Below are 18,086 nucleotides of genomic sequence, written 5' to 3'. Positions count from 1 at the left end.
CTGAAATTCACTGAGCTCCTGAGAGCGACCCATTCTTTCATAAATGTTTGTAAAATCAGTCTGCATGCTTAGATGCTTAATTTTATACACTTGTGGCTGTTGACGTGATTGGAATGCCTGAGTTTGATCATTTGGATGGGTGAGGAAACACTGTTGGTAATTTAGTGTATAAATACATATGTAGTTAAAACATATTTCAAAGATAAACTCACATTTATTGAAGAAAAGTAACTTTCGGGCTTAAACCTTTCAAGATGAACTCCAGTGAAGTCGCAAAATTCCAAGTAAATCTGCTTGTTATTTCTCATAAAACATGCTAGAAATAATCATTGGAGCTGGAAAGCAGGAGTCCAGGTTTTTAAGAAGGAGGTCCTTTCATAAAACATAACATTGCAGAAGTTTTTAAATTGCAGTAGCCTGCAAAAGTATTCATATTCCTGGAACCTTTCCGTATTTTGTCACATTTACAACCACAAACACAAAATATATTTTATTGAAATTTAATGTGAAAGATCTACACAAAGTGGTATACAATTGGGACGTGGAAAGAAAATTATACATGAATTTAAAAAAAATTCAAAACCAAAAGTAAAGTGCAAAAGTATTCAGTCCCTTTTACTCTCAGTGCAATTAGTTGCCTTCAAAAGTTACCTGATGACTGCTAATGAGTAAATAGAATCCACCTGTATGTAAAATAATCCCAGTACAAATGCAGCTGCCTCAGCGGTTGATTAATATGATCTCAAAACTGGTAGATAAAAGCACTGATGAGGTTCAGAGCACTCAGGTTTCTTATAAAACTGCATAAAATGACTGAGTTTGATTTGACAAACATCACCTATCTCCATTCTGGGTTAAAGTCACAGAAACTTCAGATATTTCACTCAATTTAAATCTTCCTTACTGCACAGTCTATGCTTTCTTCCCTTCACTTTGATTGTCTCTGGTAGAATTTCAACTGGACCAATTAGAGAACAGAAAGAGAAGATACGAACAACGATGCTGATTTTAGGCACCGTTTTAGAATTCCAGTCTGCCCCTCGTTTTAGCAATTTGCAGCGGAGGAAGTGAACAAAACTGTTCAGTCTGTGTTGGTCACATTAACAGCCTCCTCGTTCAGTGTGGCACTTCTCTCTTATCAGTGATGGATGTTTTTTTTTACAGTGTAGAATAATTTCTAGTAAACTTCTTAGCATCAAACTGGCGCAAATGTTAGTGATTAAGTAAACTTGAAAACTTCAACAGAGTCCATGTTTCCAGGAAACAATCATTTCTCAACAGCCAGGAGCCCAGACCCTCTGGAAGAAGCAAAGTGTAGAACTGTAGCTGCTCTTTCTGATCACTGTAAAAACAAAGGCTCATCATCCAGCTTGCTTCTTGCAGTATCTCATATCAGTAATCAGTAATTTTCATCCAGGTGTTTAGCTTGGGGTTTCTTGCACTGTACAGAGAATATTTAAAAACGCAATGAACCGATTAGATATTTACAAAAACATCCAGAACAGCTCGAGCAGAATCAGATCAGTTTGATTTCATTCCTTAGAGAGAAAAATCTGTTTTTCAGAACAATGCCCAGAAAAACTGTCTATCCGATATTATTCAAGTAAATGACAATGTTCTTCTTACCTGGCATATTGAAAGCGACTTCCTCTTCTGCTCCTCCTGCTTTTCCCTTTTATGTAGAAAAGACAAATTATTTGGTAAAATAAATTTTGGCATCAATATATAGGTCACATTACAGTTCAGTTATAAACCTACTTACCCCTCGTTGTTGGTTTGTAGAACTGTCTGTTAAAAACGAAATGTTACAATTATTAAAACAGTAATTCTTTTTAGAATGCTAATATTTTAATTTGCATTTATTCATCTCACTTGGTTTTGTATTTTTGTGATGTTTCCAGATAAAAACACCACCACCAATCGCTGCTGCAACTAAAAAAACCACCAGAACTCCGATCACAATTCCTGTGGTGTTGGAACTTTTTTCTCCACATTCAGCATCAGTTGAAGCTGTTCCTGCTTTTATCAGCTGAAGATTTTCTTTTTCACATCTGAAATAACAGAAATATTCATTCATGTAAATTATTTGGTAAAATATTATCCTGTGTTTATGCTGTTGGTATCAGTCTAGCTTACTGTGTGTGAAGCTGACATGACAACATTGTTCCATCAGAAAATGAACCACTGATGCATTCAGAGCATTCTGTGTCTGTGGAGGCTGTTCCTGTACAAACACAGATCAGTTTAAAGTTAGTCAGAAGATTCTGATCTGACTTTCAATTCTGATCAACATGTAACTCAGTTTATTCTTTTCAAATGTTCAAAAGTCAGAATTCATCTAAAAATAAAAGCGTTTTTGTGTTGAAGAGAATCAGACCAACCCATCCTGCTGATGTACTGTCCTGGTTCACAGCTCCTGTGTTTCTGTGCCACAACACAGCCTTCTGATGTAGAGTCTGTACAGTAGAATCCCTCCATTGGTTCACAAACTGTGTCTGCAGTTAGTTTACAGCCCAACCTTTCCTTCAGACCAGCTCCTGTGAACACATACAGATTCCACATGTATGGAGGAAACTGACATCAGCATGGTGAACATCAAGACATCTTTAAGTGAGACAAAACAGCAGAGATACCAGAATAATTCTCATGATTTATGTTTGTGTTCTAAATAATAGCAGTCCAACATCACTAAGATTAGTCACTGTTTCTATAGAAATTATATTTCTGCATTGTAAGTAAATTTATGTCAGGTGTAGAGCGACGCTTCTTCCAATCATGACATCCATCCTGCTGATTCTGTTTATTTACATCATTAACTGAAATTAGCAAGATGAAAAGGATCAACCACAAAAAGTGAGTGAGGAATTATTTTCTGAAAAATAAAATGATAAAGGCTTCAGATCATCAATTTTTTTAACACTCTGCAGATATTACAATATAACTGTTTGTGGCATTGAGGAAGCACATGTGAAACCAATTTCGTCAAACAAAACAAAACTTAAAAAAAAAAACAAAGTTGAAGTTTCAACATAACTACACCTGAGTCACAGGTAGAACATGGAGTGCATCTCTTTAGTCCGTTTGGATGGTCCATGAAAGTCCCATCTGTGCAGGGCGAACAGGATGTATTTTCAAACTCTGTACAGTCTGCTTTGACTCTTTTGCCTGTTGGAAAATAAAAGTTTCTCAATTTAAATGCAGGATGGTCCTTTGTATGAACAAACTTCAGGCAATGAAAGCAGTGTAACTGTAACAGTCTATATCAGAATAAACCATAATTTATAACTAACTGGAACATACCAATAGGACACATAACACAGCACTTTTCTCCCATCTTGTACTCAGTTTGATGACATGTGACTGAATCGACTCTGAAGTCTCTCACCAGAATCATCTGTGAAGAGGTTTTTCCAAGAATTAGAACTAGATTTCCTGCAGAAAGGCTCAAATCCCTTTTAGATCAGTTATTTATTTGCCTTGTTTTGATTAACTTTAGCAGTTCAGTTTTATGTCAACATTAATTTATATCAACAGTTATAATGTTAGGCTAGCTTAATAGCGGTCAATAATTTTTTAGCATCATTTGCTATTATTGAGTTTGGCTCAGTTTATCTATAAAGTTCCAATTCACATTTCATCTCAAGGAACATCACAAGACTATTTATATCCAGAAAAACAACAATCAATACAATTTAGTTCTCCAAATTTGATGACATGCAGATTCCTTCTGTTTTACTTTTCTGTCAAACCTAAATGTTTCAGATCATAAAACACCTCTCAAAAATATCAGACGAACATAACCTAAGTGAATACAAAAGATTTTTTGAAAGATAATTTTATAGATAATTTAAAGATAATTTTATATAGTAAAATTGTGCTCTTTAAACTAGTTAAAAACTAGTTAAACTAGTTAAAAACTAGTTTAAAGAGCACAAATACACAAAGAATTTACTCAGTAAGATAAGTAAATGTAATTTGTTATGTTTCACCTGGATCACTTAAAGATATTCGGCAACACTTTTAGACATCTTACAATGTTTTTTTTTTTTTTTTTTTTTACAAAAAACATGATAAAAATGAATTTGTTTTTTAAATATTTAGATGTGATTATGAAGATACTCAAAGTTAAACTAGCCAGGAAATTACCATTTTATAAGAAACAATGTTGTATTAAATTATCCATTGCTATGTCATAAATAAATTTACCAGGAGCACAGGCATCGCAGCCCCAGTTTTTCTTCTTGAAATCATTCTCAAAGGTAGGAGTAAACCTCTGTGGAGCTCAACAAATCCAAATTCCTGAATCTGTAAAAGAAAGTGAAAGTATAAAGGTGTGGTTCCCTTCAAGTATTAACAACAATCACTCAATATTCCCCAAGTTCAAGATAACACGGAGAGAAAGGTATTTATTACAATTAAATACTGTTTATTTTAAATCCAAATAAAGTCCAACTTGGGTTCACCTTGGTGCAGGTGAATTTCTGTGAACACACATCCATTTCCATTTCTAACAAACTTTTTACACATGGAAATTGACATTCATAAAACGGAAGTTAACTTTATTTTTGGTGTGTCACACTGTGATTGGTTGTGTGACACCAAACTGAACGCTTAATGCAAAAACTCACAGGCCCCGAGTCATCAAAACATACTTCCTCACAGTTACAGCACACAGAAGAAAGGGAAACAGATTTTTGCTTAACAAAGCAGTTTGAAAGAGACTTTAACTCTCAGCATCAGTTTTTATGTCCTTTGTTAACGATCCTTAAAGTGTCAGTGAAAAAATAGACACCCTAACTTGACATTAAAACGCCATTACAAATGCAGATGTGTAACTGAAAGAGAAACCAATCGTCGGTGTTTATATTTCTGAAGTTACGTTTGTTGAATTTACATGTAAAATAACTTCGGTTTATTTTGTCAGCTGAATATGAGTCACTGGTGTTGGGAACAGAAAACATCAATTATTCCCAGCTAAGCTTTAGATTACTAAAGTCCGTGAACCCTAAAGTCCATGTCGTAGATGGATTTTGAAATGAATCCTTTCACACACACGCATACACACCCAAACTTACCTTCACAAATATAAACTCCGAGGATTGGTTTCTCTTTCAGTTACGCATCTTCTGCATTTGTAATGGCGTTTAATGTTAAATTAGTATAGGTAGTCTATGGCTAGTCCCATAATATTATTTTTAATGTCTATGGTTCGGCCAGCCCAGAGGGTTACAGCAAAAACCTGGACTAAAAATCTCGGCTATATTCTAACGCTGTTACGTATACAGGTGTCTGTGGCATTTGCTGTTGCGCAAACAGAGCAGAAGATTATAAAGTTGTCTGCACCAAAATTATACGTTGAACTTGTGGTGTTTTATCGTTTATAAAGCGAAAATAAATTTTGTTACTTCATCGTTAATTTAGTGGGTTACTAAAGAAAATAAAAGATTCATAGTTCCCGTGTATTGCACGTGATTATTTCAACAACCTTTATAAGAGGACGATCACATTGGTGTAAACTCGATTCAACTTTCATTATAAACTGCTCTCAACAAGTAAACGTTGTGTTCGTCTCCAGACGTCCTGTTAAAACCTACTTCCTATCATTGCTTCATGTTGCAAAGTCTGCTGCAAGCTAAAAACCCACATTCCTGAATTTATCACTCTTGGAAAACACAGTGTCACAAAACACATTGTCTAACCCAGTGGTTCTTAACCTTTTTTGAGGTACCGAACCCCCCAGTTTCAAATGCGCATTCACCAATTAACTTGGTCCTTTGTTTCAACGTTGACCCCAGTACTCACACCTCTTCATCTGTCAAACCTCACTGGTTTCTTCCATTCCTCCTTTCTGGAATGTTTCTGTGTTTAGTTTTCCTTGGATTTATGATTTGTTTTCTGTCCTGAGATCTCTGTGGAGTTTTTGTAAGTTTTTTATTCCTCATCTTTCACTAAACCAGTTTTTAATCACAGACTCCACATTTGGACCCTACATCAACCAACCTACAAATCATGACACTTACCAAAATATATTAAAATACAAAGTGAATAACCAAAATGGCAGATTTAAATTTAGCATCATTTCCATTCAGTCAAGAAGTAGGTAGGAAAGGAGACAATATTTTAATAAGTTTTTATTTTCATAGTATTAAAATACCACATAGAAAATTATGTTCTTCTCAATAATTGAAAAAGTTTTACTGATGTTAAAGAGGCAGTAGAATGCATATTCTGTGCTATTTTTATTGCTAGTAACTGAACTGTAACATTCAGTCATTATAAAAATGCTACATGTCAAACATAATATAAATTTAACTTCACAATTTGATGCCTTAAATTGGGTTTCTATCTCTTTAAGAAGCTCTTGCTCTTTCCAACACTCCGTCTTCAGCACATCATCACAACAATGTTTAATTATCCCATTTGCAACTGTTCTGAGGTGCTTTTCACTGAGAAGCAGTTCATATAATAAGCTCAGCAGACACACAGATCCAGCAGGCACTTTCTGGCTGGACAGCCTGAAATGCTTCTACAGATTCTCATCAGATTGAACACATGACTCTGGCTGAGTCGCTCCACAATGTTAATTCAGTCAGAAAATTACTTGAAACCTAAATGCAGAAGGGACGAAAAATTTGGTGCTTAACTGTTTGTGTTGGATGTTTACACCTTTGAGCATCCACACAATCAGTGTGTCATCAACTCGATAGTCTTTTTGTTATCAGACTTATTTCATTCAACACTACCAGAATCTGTATCGTCAACTAGAGCCCCATGTTGTTGAGCCACAGAGTCTGTCAGAAGCAGAACATTTACAATAGCAACTGATCCAGTTTCATAAAGTTTTCTTTCACTCTCAGCTGGGATCAAAATAATTTTCGCATCTAAAGTTACATCTATAGTCACTGCTGAGCAGAACAACTCAACTTATGAATGGCCCTGGTAATTCACATTTTCACCACTTTGCTACAAAGATCACTATGATGAAGTAACTTTGTGATAATAAAAGCATGACATTATTTAAAAAAAAGGAAATTTATTATGTACAAAGTTATTCACACATGCCTTTTTATCTGTAAATAAGAAAACACAACAAAAACTCTAATATTAGATGTTCAGCCTTTTTAAGAAGACCTAAAACATATTCGCAATATTAAAATTTTATGTCAGGTTAAAGTCACTGATGAGATTCTGAGTATACAGGTTTCTTATAAAACTGAACAAAAGACTTAGTTTCATTTCACATGGAGTCATTGATTTACTGATGGCAGGACTTTGCCCTGCAGTTGGCGGGTTGCTGGTTCTATCCTGGCTCCACCTGCCTCTGTTGTCGTGTCCTTGGGCAGGACAGTTCATCTGCCTCGCCTGCTGGTGGTCAGAGGACCTGGTGGTGCTGATGCACAGCAGGCTCACTTCTGTCAGACGTGAAACCATCAACTTGTGTGTGTGAATGACTGACTGTAGTGTGAAGCGCTTTGGTGTCCTCTGATCTTGATAAAGTGCTGTACAAGTACAAGCCAGTAACTGTCTATTACCTAATCTAATCGTTCAGGGTTTCAGTCACAGATCTGATACTTTGACAATAAACAGTCAAGTTCTACAACTTTTTCTCCTGTACAGTGTGATGGATGTAGAGTGACGGCCATGGAGGTGGAGAAGGGAGTTTGAGTTTTAGATGTTGTTTCTGATCACTGTAAAAACAATGACTCAGTATCTAGTTTGGTTCAATTCAGATCCTGAATCATTTGATCTACAGTGATCAGTGATTTTCTTCCAGGTGTTTATCTTGGGGTTTCTTGCACTGTACATAGAAAATAAAAAAATGCACCAAATCAATTAAATACTGATGGAAACATCCAGGACAGCAGCTCAAGTAGAATCAGATCAGTTTGATTTCATTCCTTAGAGAGAAAAATCTCAGGTTTTCAGAATAATGCCCAGAAAAACTGTGTGATATTATTCAAGTAAATGACAATGTTCTTCTTACCTGGCATATTGAAAGCGACTTCCTCTTCTGCTCCTCCTCCTTGGCCCTTTTATGTAGAAAAGACAAATTATTTGGTAAAATAAATTTTGGCATCAATATCTATTCACATTACAGCTCAGTTATAAACCTACTTACCCCTTGTTGTTGGTTTGTACAACTGTCTGTTAAAACGAAATGTTACAATTATTAAAACAGTAAGACTTTTTAGAATGCTAATATTTTAATTTGTATTTATTCATCTCACTTGGTTTTGTATTTTTGTGATATTTCCAGAGAAAAACAACACCACCAATTGTTGCTGCACCTAAAAAAGTCACCAGAACTCCGATCACAATTCCTGTGGTGTTGGAACTTTTTTCTCCACATTCAGCATCAGTTGAAGCTGTTCCTGCTTTTATCAGCTGAAGGTTTTCTTTTTCACACCTGAAATGACAGAAACATTCATTCAGGTAAATTATTTGGTAAAACTTTATCCTGTGTTTATGCTGTTGGTATCAGTCTATCTTACTGTGTGTGAGGTCGACATGACAACATTGTTCCATTAGAAAATGAGCCACTGCTGCATTCAGAGCATTCTGTGTCTGTGGAGTTTGTTCCTGGATAAACACAGATCAGTTTAAAGTTAGTCAGAAGATTCTGACCAACATGTAACTCAGTTTTTTCTTTTCAAATGTTCAAAAGTCAGAATTTATCTAAAATTCAGAGCATTTATGTGTTGAAGAGAATCAGACCAACCCATCTTGCTGATGAACTGTCCTGGTTCACAGCTCCTGTGTTTCTGTGCTGCAGCACAGCTTCTTGATTTAAGGTCTGTACAGAAGAATCCCTCCATTGGCTCACAAACTGTGTCAGCATTAAGTTTACATCCTAACTTTTCCTTCAGACCAGCTCCTGTGAACATATACAGATTACACATGTATGGAGGAAACTGACATCAACTTGGTGAACCTCATTTAAATAAGTCAGAATAGTTTCTCCAAGTGAATGAAAAGAGAAATCTCAATAAATGATTTACAGTTATGTTCAAAATAATAGCAGTCCAACATCACTAACCAGATCAATTCATTCACCCATTCACACACACATTCACACATTCATGGAGGTAAGCTACATTGTAGCCACAGCTGCCCTGGGGCTGACTGACAGAGGCAAAGCTACAGTGCACCAGTCCCATGACCAGCAGGGATGGTGAGTGAAGTGTCCTGCCCAAGAACAGGAGCATCTAGTTTATATACTTTATAAACTGTAGAATTCTTCTTATTATAGACCAATATTTAGCTTAATATTATCCAAGAAAAAAGAAACTCCTATTAGTCTACCCAGAAAAACTCCTTTTAGCTTTAGTTCTTATAACAGGAGCATCTAGTTTATATATTTAGGAATTAGAACAAAGAGAAACTCAGATGATCTTATCTATAGAAACTATTCATTACCTTCGATCAACATTGTCAGAACAAGAATCCAGAGAAACCCCTGCTAGTTTATTAATCACGGACTACTTATTCTTACATGGGGTTATACTTTTTTATTTTCCCGTTTTCTTCGTTTACGTTTTTTTTGGTTTGTTGTTTTGTTGTATTTCCTTCTAATTCATGTAAAGCACTTTGAATTGCCTTGTTGCTGAAAATGTGCTATATAAATAAAATTACCTTACCTATTCATAAATTGGGTAAGCAAAACTAACTAGGAAAATATGCAAATGCTCTTAAAGGGGACTCATTATGCAAAATTCACTTTTTGCATGTTTTTGTTCTTCCATTTAGGTTTCTGCTGCATCTAGAATTAGCCCAAGTGCTAAAAAAAAAAAGAAGACGTCCAGCCATTTTCAGGCAATAAGAATGTTTTTTGGTGTCTGATATTGGAGCCATTTCTAAAACCTCCTGATTATGACATCATGTAACCTCTCACCTAGCAACCCATGTAGAGTCTGGGTCTTATGTCCCACTGGTCAAATATGTCCGACTGTACTATTGTACATCTGTTTGCAACCATTTTCACATCTATAAAGTCAGAAAACACTGATTTAAGGGGCGTGGAGAGTTTATTTGCGTAAGAGTGACAGAGCCCTCATTCTGAAAGGACCTCAAATTAGGCAGACCTGAAAGGTGAAATATCATCTGAGAATGATTTTGTACAAGAAATGTAATGAATATGTTCTGTATAGCCTATATCTATCATAACAAGAAAGCATAATAGGTTCCCTTAAAGAAAAGAATCACAGCAGAATGGATGTATTAGAGCTGTGACTTTCAGCAGATATTACATTTATTGCAAACTTAACATGTAGAACTGTCTCTGCCCAGCTGTAGATTCTGTACAATTGAATAATTAACTAAAAGTAGCATGTTGAGCAACAACACATAGTTCAATCACTGAGGCCATTTTCTCACATTTATTGTGAGATAAAAGCCATTCTAAAGATATTAGATTTTTTTTTTTAATTCACTGCAAATATTTTGAACTGTTTGTGTTGTAAACAGATTTTCTTATGGAAAATAAAATAAAAAACAAGTTGAAAAGTAACAGTCAAGTAACTGCACCTGAACCACAGGTAGAACATGGATAACATCTCTTTAGTCCATTTGGCAGGTCCATATAAGTCCTCTCTGGGCATTTCTGACAGGATGTACTTTTAAATTCTGTACAGTCTGTTTTGACCCGAGTGCCTGTTGAGAAATAAACACAGTTTTTCATGTTAAAGGGCAGGATGGTGCTCTGCATGATGAATCACCTTGAAACTATGAAAGCAGTGTAACTATAACAGAGTTTATATCAAAATAATCAGTAATTCATAACTAACTGGAACATACCAGGAGGACACATAGGACAGCATTCACCCTCTATCTCGTACTCAGTTTGATGACATGTGACTGAATCGACTCTGAAGTCTCTCATCAGAAACATCTGTGAAGAGAAAGAGCAGTTTTTCTATCACTATTTTTTTTCCCCTTGTTTTGATTACTTCTTTTAGCAGTTCTATATCAGCGGCACATTAATACCTGGACAGACAAACATTTAATTAGTTATTTTTGAAGCACTGAGAAGATTACGAAAGCCTTATTCCACCTTAAGGTTACAGTTAAAGGTCTGTGATCAATTACAAAGTTCCTTCTCTTTACCATTTACATTTACAACAAAATAAAAACAGAACATAAAAGGGAGCAAAGGAGTACTACTTTGAAAATACAATACTTTTATGTACATAATCATAAGGGAATTATATAGCAAATAGACACTTCCTGAAAGATGAAAACTCTCTTTTTACTAATTTTTATCAATCCAATATTCATGCATATTGTGTTTGGTTAATATATGTCACCCATTTTGACCATAGGATTTTAAATTTGTTCATCTGAAAACGGATTGAGAATCTTTATCTTTTCATCTGATAGATTTCATGATCACACCCTGTCCATTCTTCTACAGTGGGTGTGACAGATTTGTTTTTTGTTTTTTTAACAGGCTGAAATTAATATCAGTCAAAGATATTTTGTCTGTGTCAGACATGAAAAATTTCTGACACAGATATTTGCATTGTTAGGTAGAAATTCTGTGTAACCCAGATTAAAGGTGGTGAATTTAAAATGTATTCTTATATTAAAGGTATTTTCAATATTTTGTGCATTTGTATCCAGTAGTCTTACAACCATCATTTATATTACTAGGCTGGCTTCTAACAGGTGTCAGCCTCTCCTTGGCATTATTTGCTGCAATTACTGAATTTACTTTGTTTATAAAATTTCAATTCACAACACATTTCATCTCAAGGAACATTACATGACTATTCATATCCAAAAAGCTGCAATCTATACAACTTAGTTCTTGAGATCCAAATTTGATTTACATGCAAATTTCTTCTGTTTTTTCTTTTCTGTCAAACCACAAAACACATTTTTAATATCAGACAAACATAGCCTTGTTTTTTTTTTTTTATAGGTAATCTTATTTATCAGGAAATTACCAAACCTACAGTCTGACCAGTTGAAACAAGAAATCATTTAAGAACTCCTATGACAACATAATGTATCCTAAACAATCTCAAATAACAACACTTGACTGATCTGAAGAGATTTAAAATGAGAAACAAATTCACTGGCATCCATCAGTCTGGAAAGGGTTCTAGATCCATTACTGAGTCTTTGGGATGGAAGAAAACCTCAGTGAGAACCATGATCCACAGATGGAGAACTTATGAACTCATGTTTTACTTGAGTCATTTGTTTTATTGCAAGTTAATGTTTATTGTGACTATGTGTTGTAATAGAGTGGTTTTGTTTTGTTTTTCAGTCTCTGTGTGCTGCAGTCTTGGCCAAATTTCTCTTGTAAAAGAAATATTTGGATTTCAATGGGACAAACATGCTTAAATAAAGATTTTTATTATATTATTATTGAACAGTGAAGAATATTCCAAGGAGTGAGGAGTCCACCAAAATGACTCCAAGAGGAATCAATGACCTCTACAGCAGGTCACAGAAGGACCTAGAACAACATCTAAAGCTCTCAGGGCCTCATTGCTTCAGTTAAGGTCAGAGGTCAAGCCTGGAAGAGAGAGAGAAAATAACCTTCATAGGAGAGATCCACTTTCAGAATCACTGCTGACCCAAAATGTCATAAAATAAAAGTCACACATCAACTAACAAAAACATCCTGACGATCTCCATGACATTTAGGAAAATGTTCTGTGGATTTGCCATTGTTGTGTCCATGACTCTATATGTCAGTTAAACTAAGCATCATTCTACTGCTGCTTACAGTTTATTTGTTGCCCATGTCAGGACTTTGACTAGGCCACTCCAAAGTCTTCAGGTGTATCTGCTGTATTTGTCTTTTATAAACACCCTCAACCTCTGATTTGCTAGACAACAAACATTTTGTCTCTGGTCAAAGTAATCAGATCTTCCTCCAGATCTATCAAGGCTGCTGACTTTATGCTGGCAACCAGCCAAGAAAAAGACATGGGAAATGTGGAGGCATGAGACTCAGGAGCTACAGCGGTGTGAAAAGTGATTTCCCTCTAAGCCAAATAACTGGTTGGGTCACTACTAGCAGTAAAAACAACAGCCAAGTGATGATACCATACAGTGAGTCTTTTCTAGCTGTGGAGGAATTTTGTTCCATTAATCTTTGCTGAATGTTTCTAATTCAGCCATAATGAAAAGTTTTCCAGGATGAACAACCTTTTCAAGGTCATACCGCAGCATCTTAATAGAGTTCAGGTCAGGACTTTGACTAGGCCACTCCAAAGTCTTATGGACAGCAAAACAGCCGCAGGCCAACACACTTCCACCACCATGTTTTACTGCTGGTGTGACCTTTTTCTGAATGCTGTGCCATTTTATGACAGATCTAATGTGACACACACCTTCCAAAGAGTCCATAGAATGTCTTCCTAAGTCTTGGGGATCATCAAGACAAGTTCTGGAAAAAGTGAGAAGAACCTTACAGTTCTTTTCTTTTTTCTCATTGGTTCTTGAATTTCTCTGGATCTCATAATGATGTCTAGCTTTCATTTGCTGTTCTTCACTTTGTCATGTAGTTTCTGTTTAAGTTATGACTTGATTAACATCAGCTGTGACAGTAATCAGTTCTGGGTGTGGCTAGAGACAGTGACCTCAGGTGTGATAAACCACAGTTATGTTATGATTTAACAGGTGAGGGCAATCATTTTTTCCACGCAAAGTCATGTAGGCTTGAACTTTTTCCTTTCTTAATAAATAATTACTTTCATTTATAATCTGCAATTTGTTTTGTTTTTTTGTCTGTTACGTCTGTTTTGATGCTTTTGTCTTTGACCAATATTTACAATGGTTTGTTTTCTGAAACAGTGAAGTGTGACAAATATGTAAAAAAAATAAAAATAAAAATAAAAAAAAATTGGGAAATCAGAAATTGAACTAACATTTTTTCACACTTCTGTATATAAATGCAATATGGTGTGAACTGTAAACCATTTTGTTCATCTGTGCCAGCACAAGACTGTTTAATACTCCATCATTAGATTCATCCAGTTGCTCCTTCTCTTCCTTTGGATGTGTCACCACAACCGACCACATGGGGAAAGTTCTGGATCTTAATTTAAGATCCGGGCAAACACTGTTGACACTATTTCCAGTGTTTATCTGGAAATAGTTTAGCTGGGAGACTCCTTCTCTCTTATCTTCTAGAATACTTTGTCCTGGACATGAATTGACTTCTATGTAGTAACAAAAAGTTGTAAAACAGCAGATGGAGGCAAATAAGTTGGTCAACAATCTGTGTACTCTCCTTCAAAACGTAATACGCTTCTGTTTCGGCACTTTTTAACCAAAAAAGGCATTTGTTTTCAAGACATTGACTTAAAATGAAAGTGCAAGTAAATGGATCCGATTATGAAGACACTGGGTTTACACTTGGCCACCATTAAAAATGGCATTTTAAAAAAATTGTATTCTAATAAAATATCCATTTTTATGACATAAATAAATTTACCAGTAGCATAGATTTTGTCACCCAACACATCATTGTTAAAGACAGGATTAAACTTCTCTGGAGCTGAAAACATCTCATGGAAATGCAGGATGAACCAAACTGCGACACCGAATGCTGAAAGTCTTCATCTGCAAGACAGGAAGGAAACAAACACACAGTTAACCTGTAGGAACTCAGGAGACTGTAGCATGAAGCAGGGCTGCAGAATATTGGGAAAGGATGCAATATGTGATTTTGTGACTGAATGTTGAAGTGATTTGTTATAAATAGCTAAACATTAGTAATGCCAATATTCTATGAACATACACACTCAGGCATCAAGTCAACTACTGGAAAAGAAATACAAGTTCTGTAGGTTTTGGTCATAAAATTAGAATATCATGAGATAGTTGGTGTAAATCAATAATTCCATTCAAAAAGTGAAACTTGTACATTATATTCATTCATTATATACAGGCTGATATATTTTAAATGTTTATTCCTTTAGTGTTGATGATTATAACTAATGAAACTCCAAATTCACTATGTCAGAATATTAGATATTGTGAACAGGTTCAATATTGAAGACCCTTAGTGCCACAAATGTTACCAATATCACAGGATTTGTTGTTGATGAAGAGAGGACTAAGCAGAGTTGAAGAGTTTGTGAAAAAATTATTTGTTCCCATGTTGTGGAGGGGAACAAGTTCTTTCAGGCAGCTAAAATAATTGGTTCCCCCCTCGTAACTTTGGCAAATAATGACAAAATATTTTCAAAATCTCAATGATTGTTATGTGTGACAGTATGATTGAGCTACCAAAGATTAACTAGAAATTTATTTTATCCAGAAATCTGTTATATTTTATATAACGGGATTTACCAGAAAGCCTACACACTCATCTTTTCAGAAAGTCTTAATTTTTTGTGCCCTGCTGTCAGCCAGCTTCTATCCTCTTATATCAGCAATGAAAACTCAGAAATATGCACAATGTGTTGGAAACCCGTGGTTGATGTCTGACTTTTAATTGTCAGGCTTAAGTGACAAAAGTTGGAAAAAGATCGATTCTCTTCGCGTTTAAAATAACACAAAACTGCGTAAAAAGACCTCCACACAAGACCTCGTTTATTTATTTATTTACTTTGATATCTGCCGATTAAACTGAAAGTTACAACACTGACATGATTATATGAGTAGTTTTTACCAAGAAATCGATCAGAAGCGCCGTGAAAATCGTCAGATCCGCCGGTGTTACGTCAATCCGCGTTTCCCCATCAGATACGGTTCCCCCTTCGTCTTCTTGCCGCTCCGCCCGCCCACGCGGCAAAATAGGCGCGTGCTCGTGACGAGCACTGAGAAAGCACGCGCGTAGCAAGCACGCGCTTGTTCGGCGCGCTTGTCTGAGGAACTACGGACACCGTGAAAGCTCAAACAACATGTTTCGGCAAAGTTGTCACACTTTCTTCACGTTTTTGCGGGAAACTAATAGTAATAATACTAATAATTATAATAAATAAAATAATTATATATGTTATACATATTATAATTATAATAAATAATATATATTTTATACATATATTATAATTATAATACATAATATATGTTATATATATTATAATTATAATATATATATATGTTGTATATATTATAATTATAATATGTTGTATATATTATAATTATAATATGTTGTATATATTATAACTATGATAGATAGATAGATAGATAGATAGATAGATAGATAGATAGATAGATAGATAGATAGATAGATAGATAGATAGATAGCCTAGTGCTATATGAATTAAAAACAGGGCAATGCAATTTAATGCTCAATATTACCATCAGATACCGTTTCCCCTGTTTTAAAGTGGGGGAACGGTATTGGATGGCCACATTTCACCCATCAGATAGCGTTCCCCCTATGTTAAAATCACCCATCAGATAGTGTTCCCCTTGTTTTACAGTGGGGGAAAGGTATCTGATGGAGACATTTCACCCATTAGATAGCGTTCCCCCTATGTTAAAATCACCCATCAGATAGTGTTCCCCCACTTTAAAACAGGGGAAACGGTATCTGATGGGAGATTTATGGCCATCAGATAGCGTTCCCCCACTTTAAAACAGGGGAAACGGTATCTGATGGGTAATATTGATCATTAAATTGCATTGCCCTGTTTTTAATTCATATAGCACTATGCTATCTATCTATCTATCTATCTATTATAATTATAATATATACAACATATATATTATAATAATAATATATACAACATATTATAATTATAATAATAATATATACAACATATATATATATATATATATATATATATATATATATATATATATATATATATATATATATAATATAACTATAATATATATAACATATATTATGTATTATAATTATAATATGTATAAAATATATATTATTTATTATAATTATAATATGTATAACATATATATTTATTATAATTATTAGTATTATTACTATTAGTTTCCCGCAAAAAACGTGAAGTGTGACAACTTTGCCGAAACATGTTGTTTGAGCTTTCACGGTGTCCGTAGTTGCTCAGACAAGCGCGCCGAACAAGCGCGTGCTTGCTACGCGCGTGCTTTCTCAGTGCTCGTCACGAGCACGCGCCTATTTTGCCGCGTGGGCGGGGCGGAGCGGCAAGAAGACGAAGGGGGAACCGTATCTGATGGGGAAACGCGGATTGACGTAACACCGGATCCGCCTCTCTGGCTGCAATGCGCGCTCCCGACGAAGGGGAAACATTTTCATAGGGGAACAGAATTTTGCACAAGACAGGCTAGCTTTACGCAGTAATTTGTTGACGGCCCCTAAGTGAACCTCCCAGGGCTTGAAGAGGGAGCGATCGAGAACGGCTGGCCGACATGAGCATTCAAAAATCGGATCAACCTTGAAACTAGATGCCGCTTACTCCGCGGAGCGCGAATATCCAATAATATTCAACTTGAAACTAACTTCAGTGCGGTCAAAAACCGCGCACATTGATCTAAGGAAATAAATTATGAAGTTTCATGTCTAATTCTGCTTTACTGGTATACGGTAGTATTATTTGTTTAAACACACTTTCGGTTTCACGCCCCCCCCCCTTCCTCCCCTTACAACACTCTGTCTCGTCTTTCGACATATTTTTGCTTAACAATGCAAATAAATTTAAACTAAACTTCAACCAGCAGTTTTCATAACTTTTGTTTAAAAGCTAATCTCTAAACTATGGAACAGAATCCCGCTCCAAATTAAACTTTATACTTTCGGTGTTCCGTTTTCTACCCAAACCTTCTTTACAAGACACCACTTGATTCAGGGAGACAACTGCCTTCGTTCAAAGTCCATATTAAAAACAAAGAGACATGATATGAGCAGCTAATTTTACCTTAGATCATCCCTTGGTGTAGTTTCAGGTTGAAAATTCGTCACCGTCAGACATTCAGCCTTTAGCTCTTTCGGTTAGCGTTGGTCTTCTTCTTCTTCTTCTTCTTCTTGTCGGTTTTATGGAGGTTGGCAAGAAACTTTTAGTAGCATTACCGCCACTTACTGGTATGGAGTGTGGTTCGTGATGGTTTAAATATTTATCCTCACATATATTCTACCATAAATTCTATCTAACATAACCTCACATTCACACTTAACA

General features: G+C 35.5%; 2 protein-coding genes across 2 annotated transcripts; both read right to left on the bottom strand.

Moving 5' to 3' along the window:
- Positions 1–475: 475 nt before the first annotated feature.
- On the bottom strand, positions 476–5,271 carry LOC106924494 (tumor necrosis factor receptor superfamily member 14-like). Its single transcript, XM_088006950.1, has 10 exons — positions 5,076–5,271; positions 4,207–4,305; positions 3,301–3,394; positions 3,040–3,165; positions 2,382–2,537; positions 2,137–2,224; positions 1,873–2,051; positions 1,763–1,788; positions 1,627–1,672; positions 476–1,441 (listed from the first exon to the last, which is right to left on the bottom strand). The coding sequence occupies exons 2-10, from the start codon at positions 4,249–4,251 to the stop codon at positions 1,422–1,424; spliced, it is 780 nt and encodes a 259-aa protein (XP_087863076.1). The 5' UTR covers positions 4,252–4,305; positions 5,076–5,271; the 3' UTR covers positions 476–1,421.
- Positions 5,272–7,013: 1,742 nt separating this feature from the next.
- Positions 7,014–17,956, bottom strand: LOC106924493 (tumor necrosis factor receptor superfamily member 14-like). Its single transcript, XM_088006949.1, has 10 exons — positions 17,829–17,956; positions 14,453–14,580; positions 10,795–10,888; positions 10,525–10,650; positions 8,720–8,875; positions 8,493–8,580; positions 8,229–8,407; positions 8,120–8,145; positions 7,985–8,030; positions 7,014–7,798 (listed from the first exon to the last, which is right to left on the bottom strand). The coding sequence occupies exons 2-10, from the start codon at positions 14,528–14,530 to the stop codon at positions 7,779–7,781; spliced, it is 813 nt and encodes a 270-aa protein (XP_087863075.1). The 5' UTR covers positions 14,531–14,580; positions 17,829–17,956; the 3' UTR covers positions 7,014–7,778.
- Between the last annotated feature and the right edge of the window lie 130 nt (positions 17,957–18,086).

The sequence above is a fragment of the Poecilia mexicana genome, unplaced genomic scaffold (genome assembly GCF_051168715.1).
Source record: "Poecilia mexicana isolate PSO_F unplaced genomic scaffold, ASM5116871v1 scaffold_7, whole genome shotgun sequence".
Lineage (NCBI taxonomy): Eukaryota > Metazoa > Chordata > Actinopteri > Cyprinodontiformes > Poeciliidae > Poecilia > Poecilia mexicana.
Note: the sequence above shows the minus strand (reverse complement) of the source record. Positions and strands in the feature narration are given on the sequence as shown.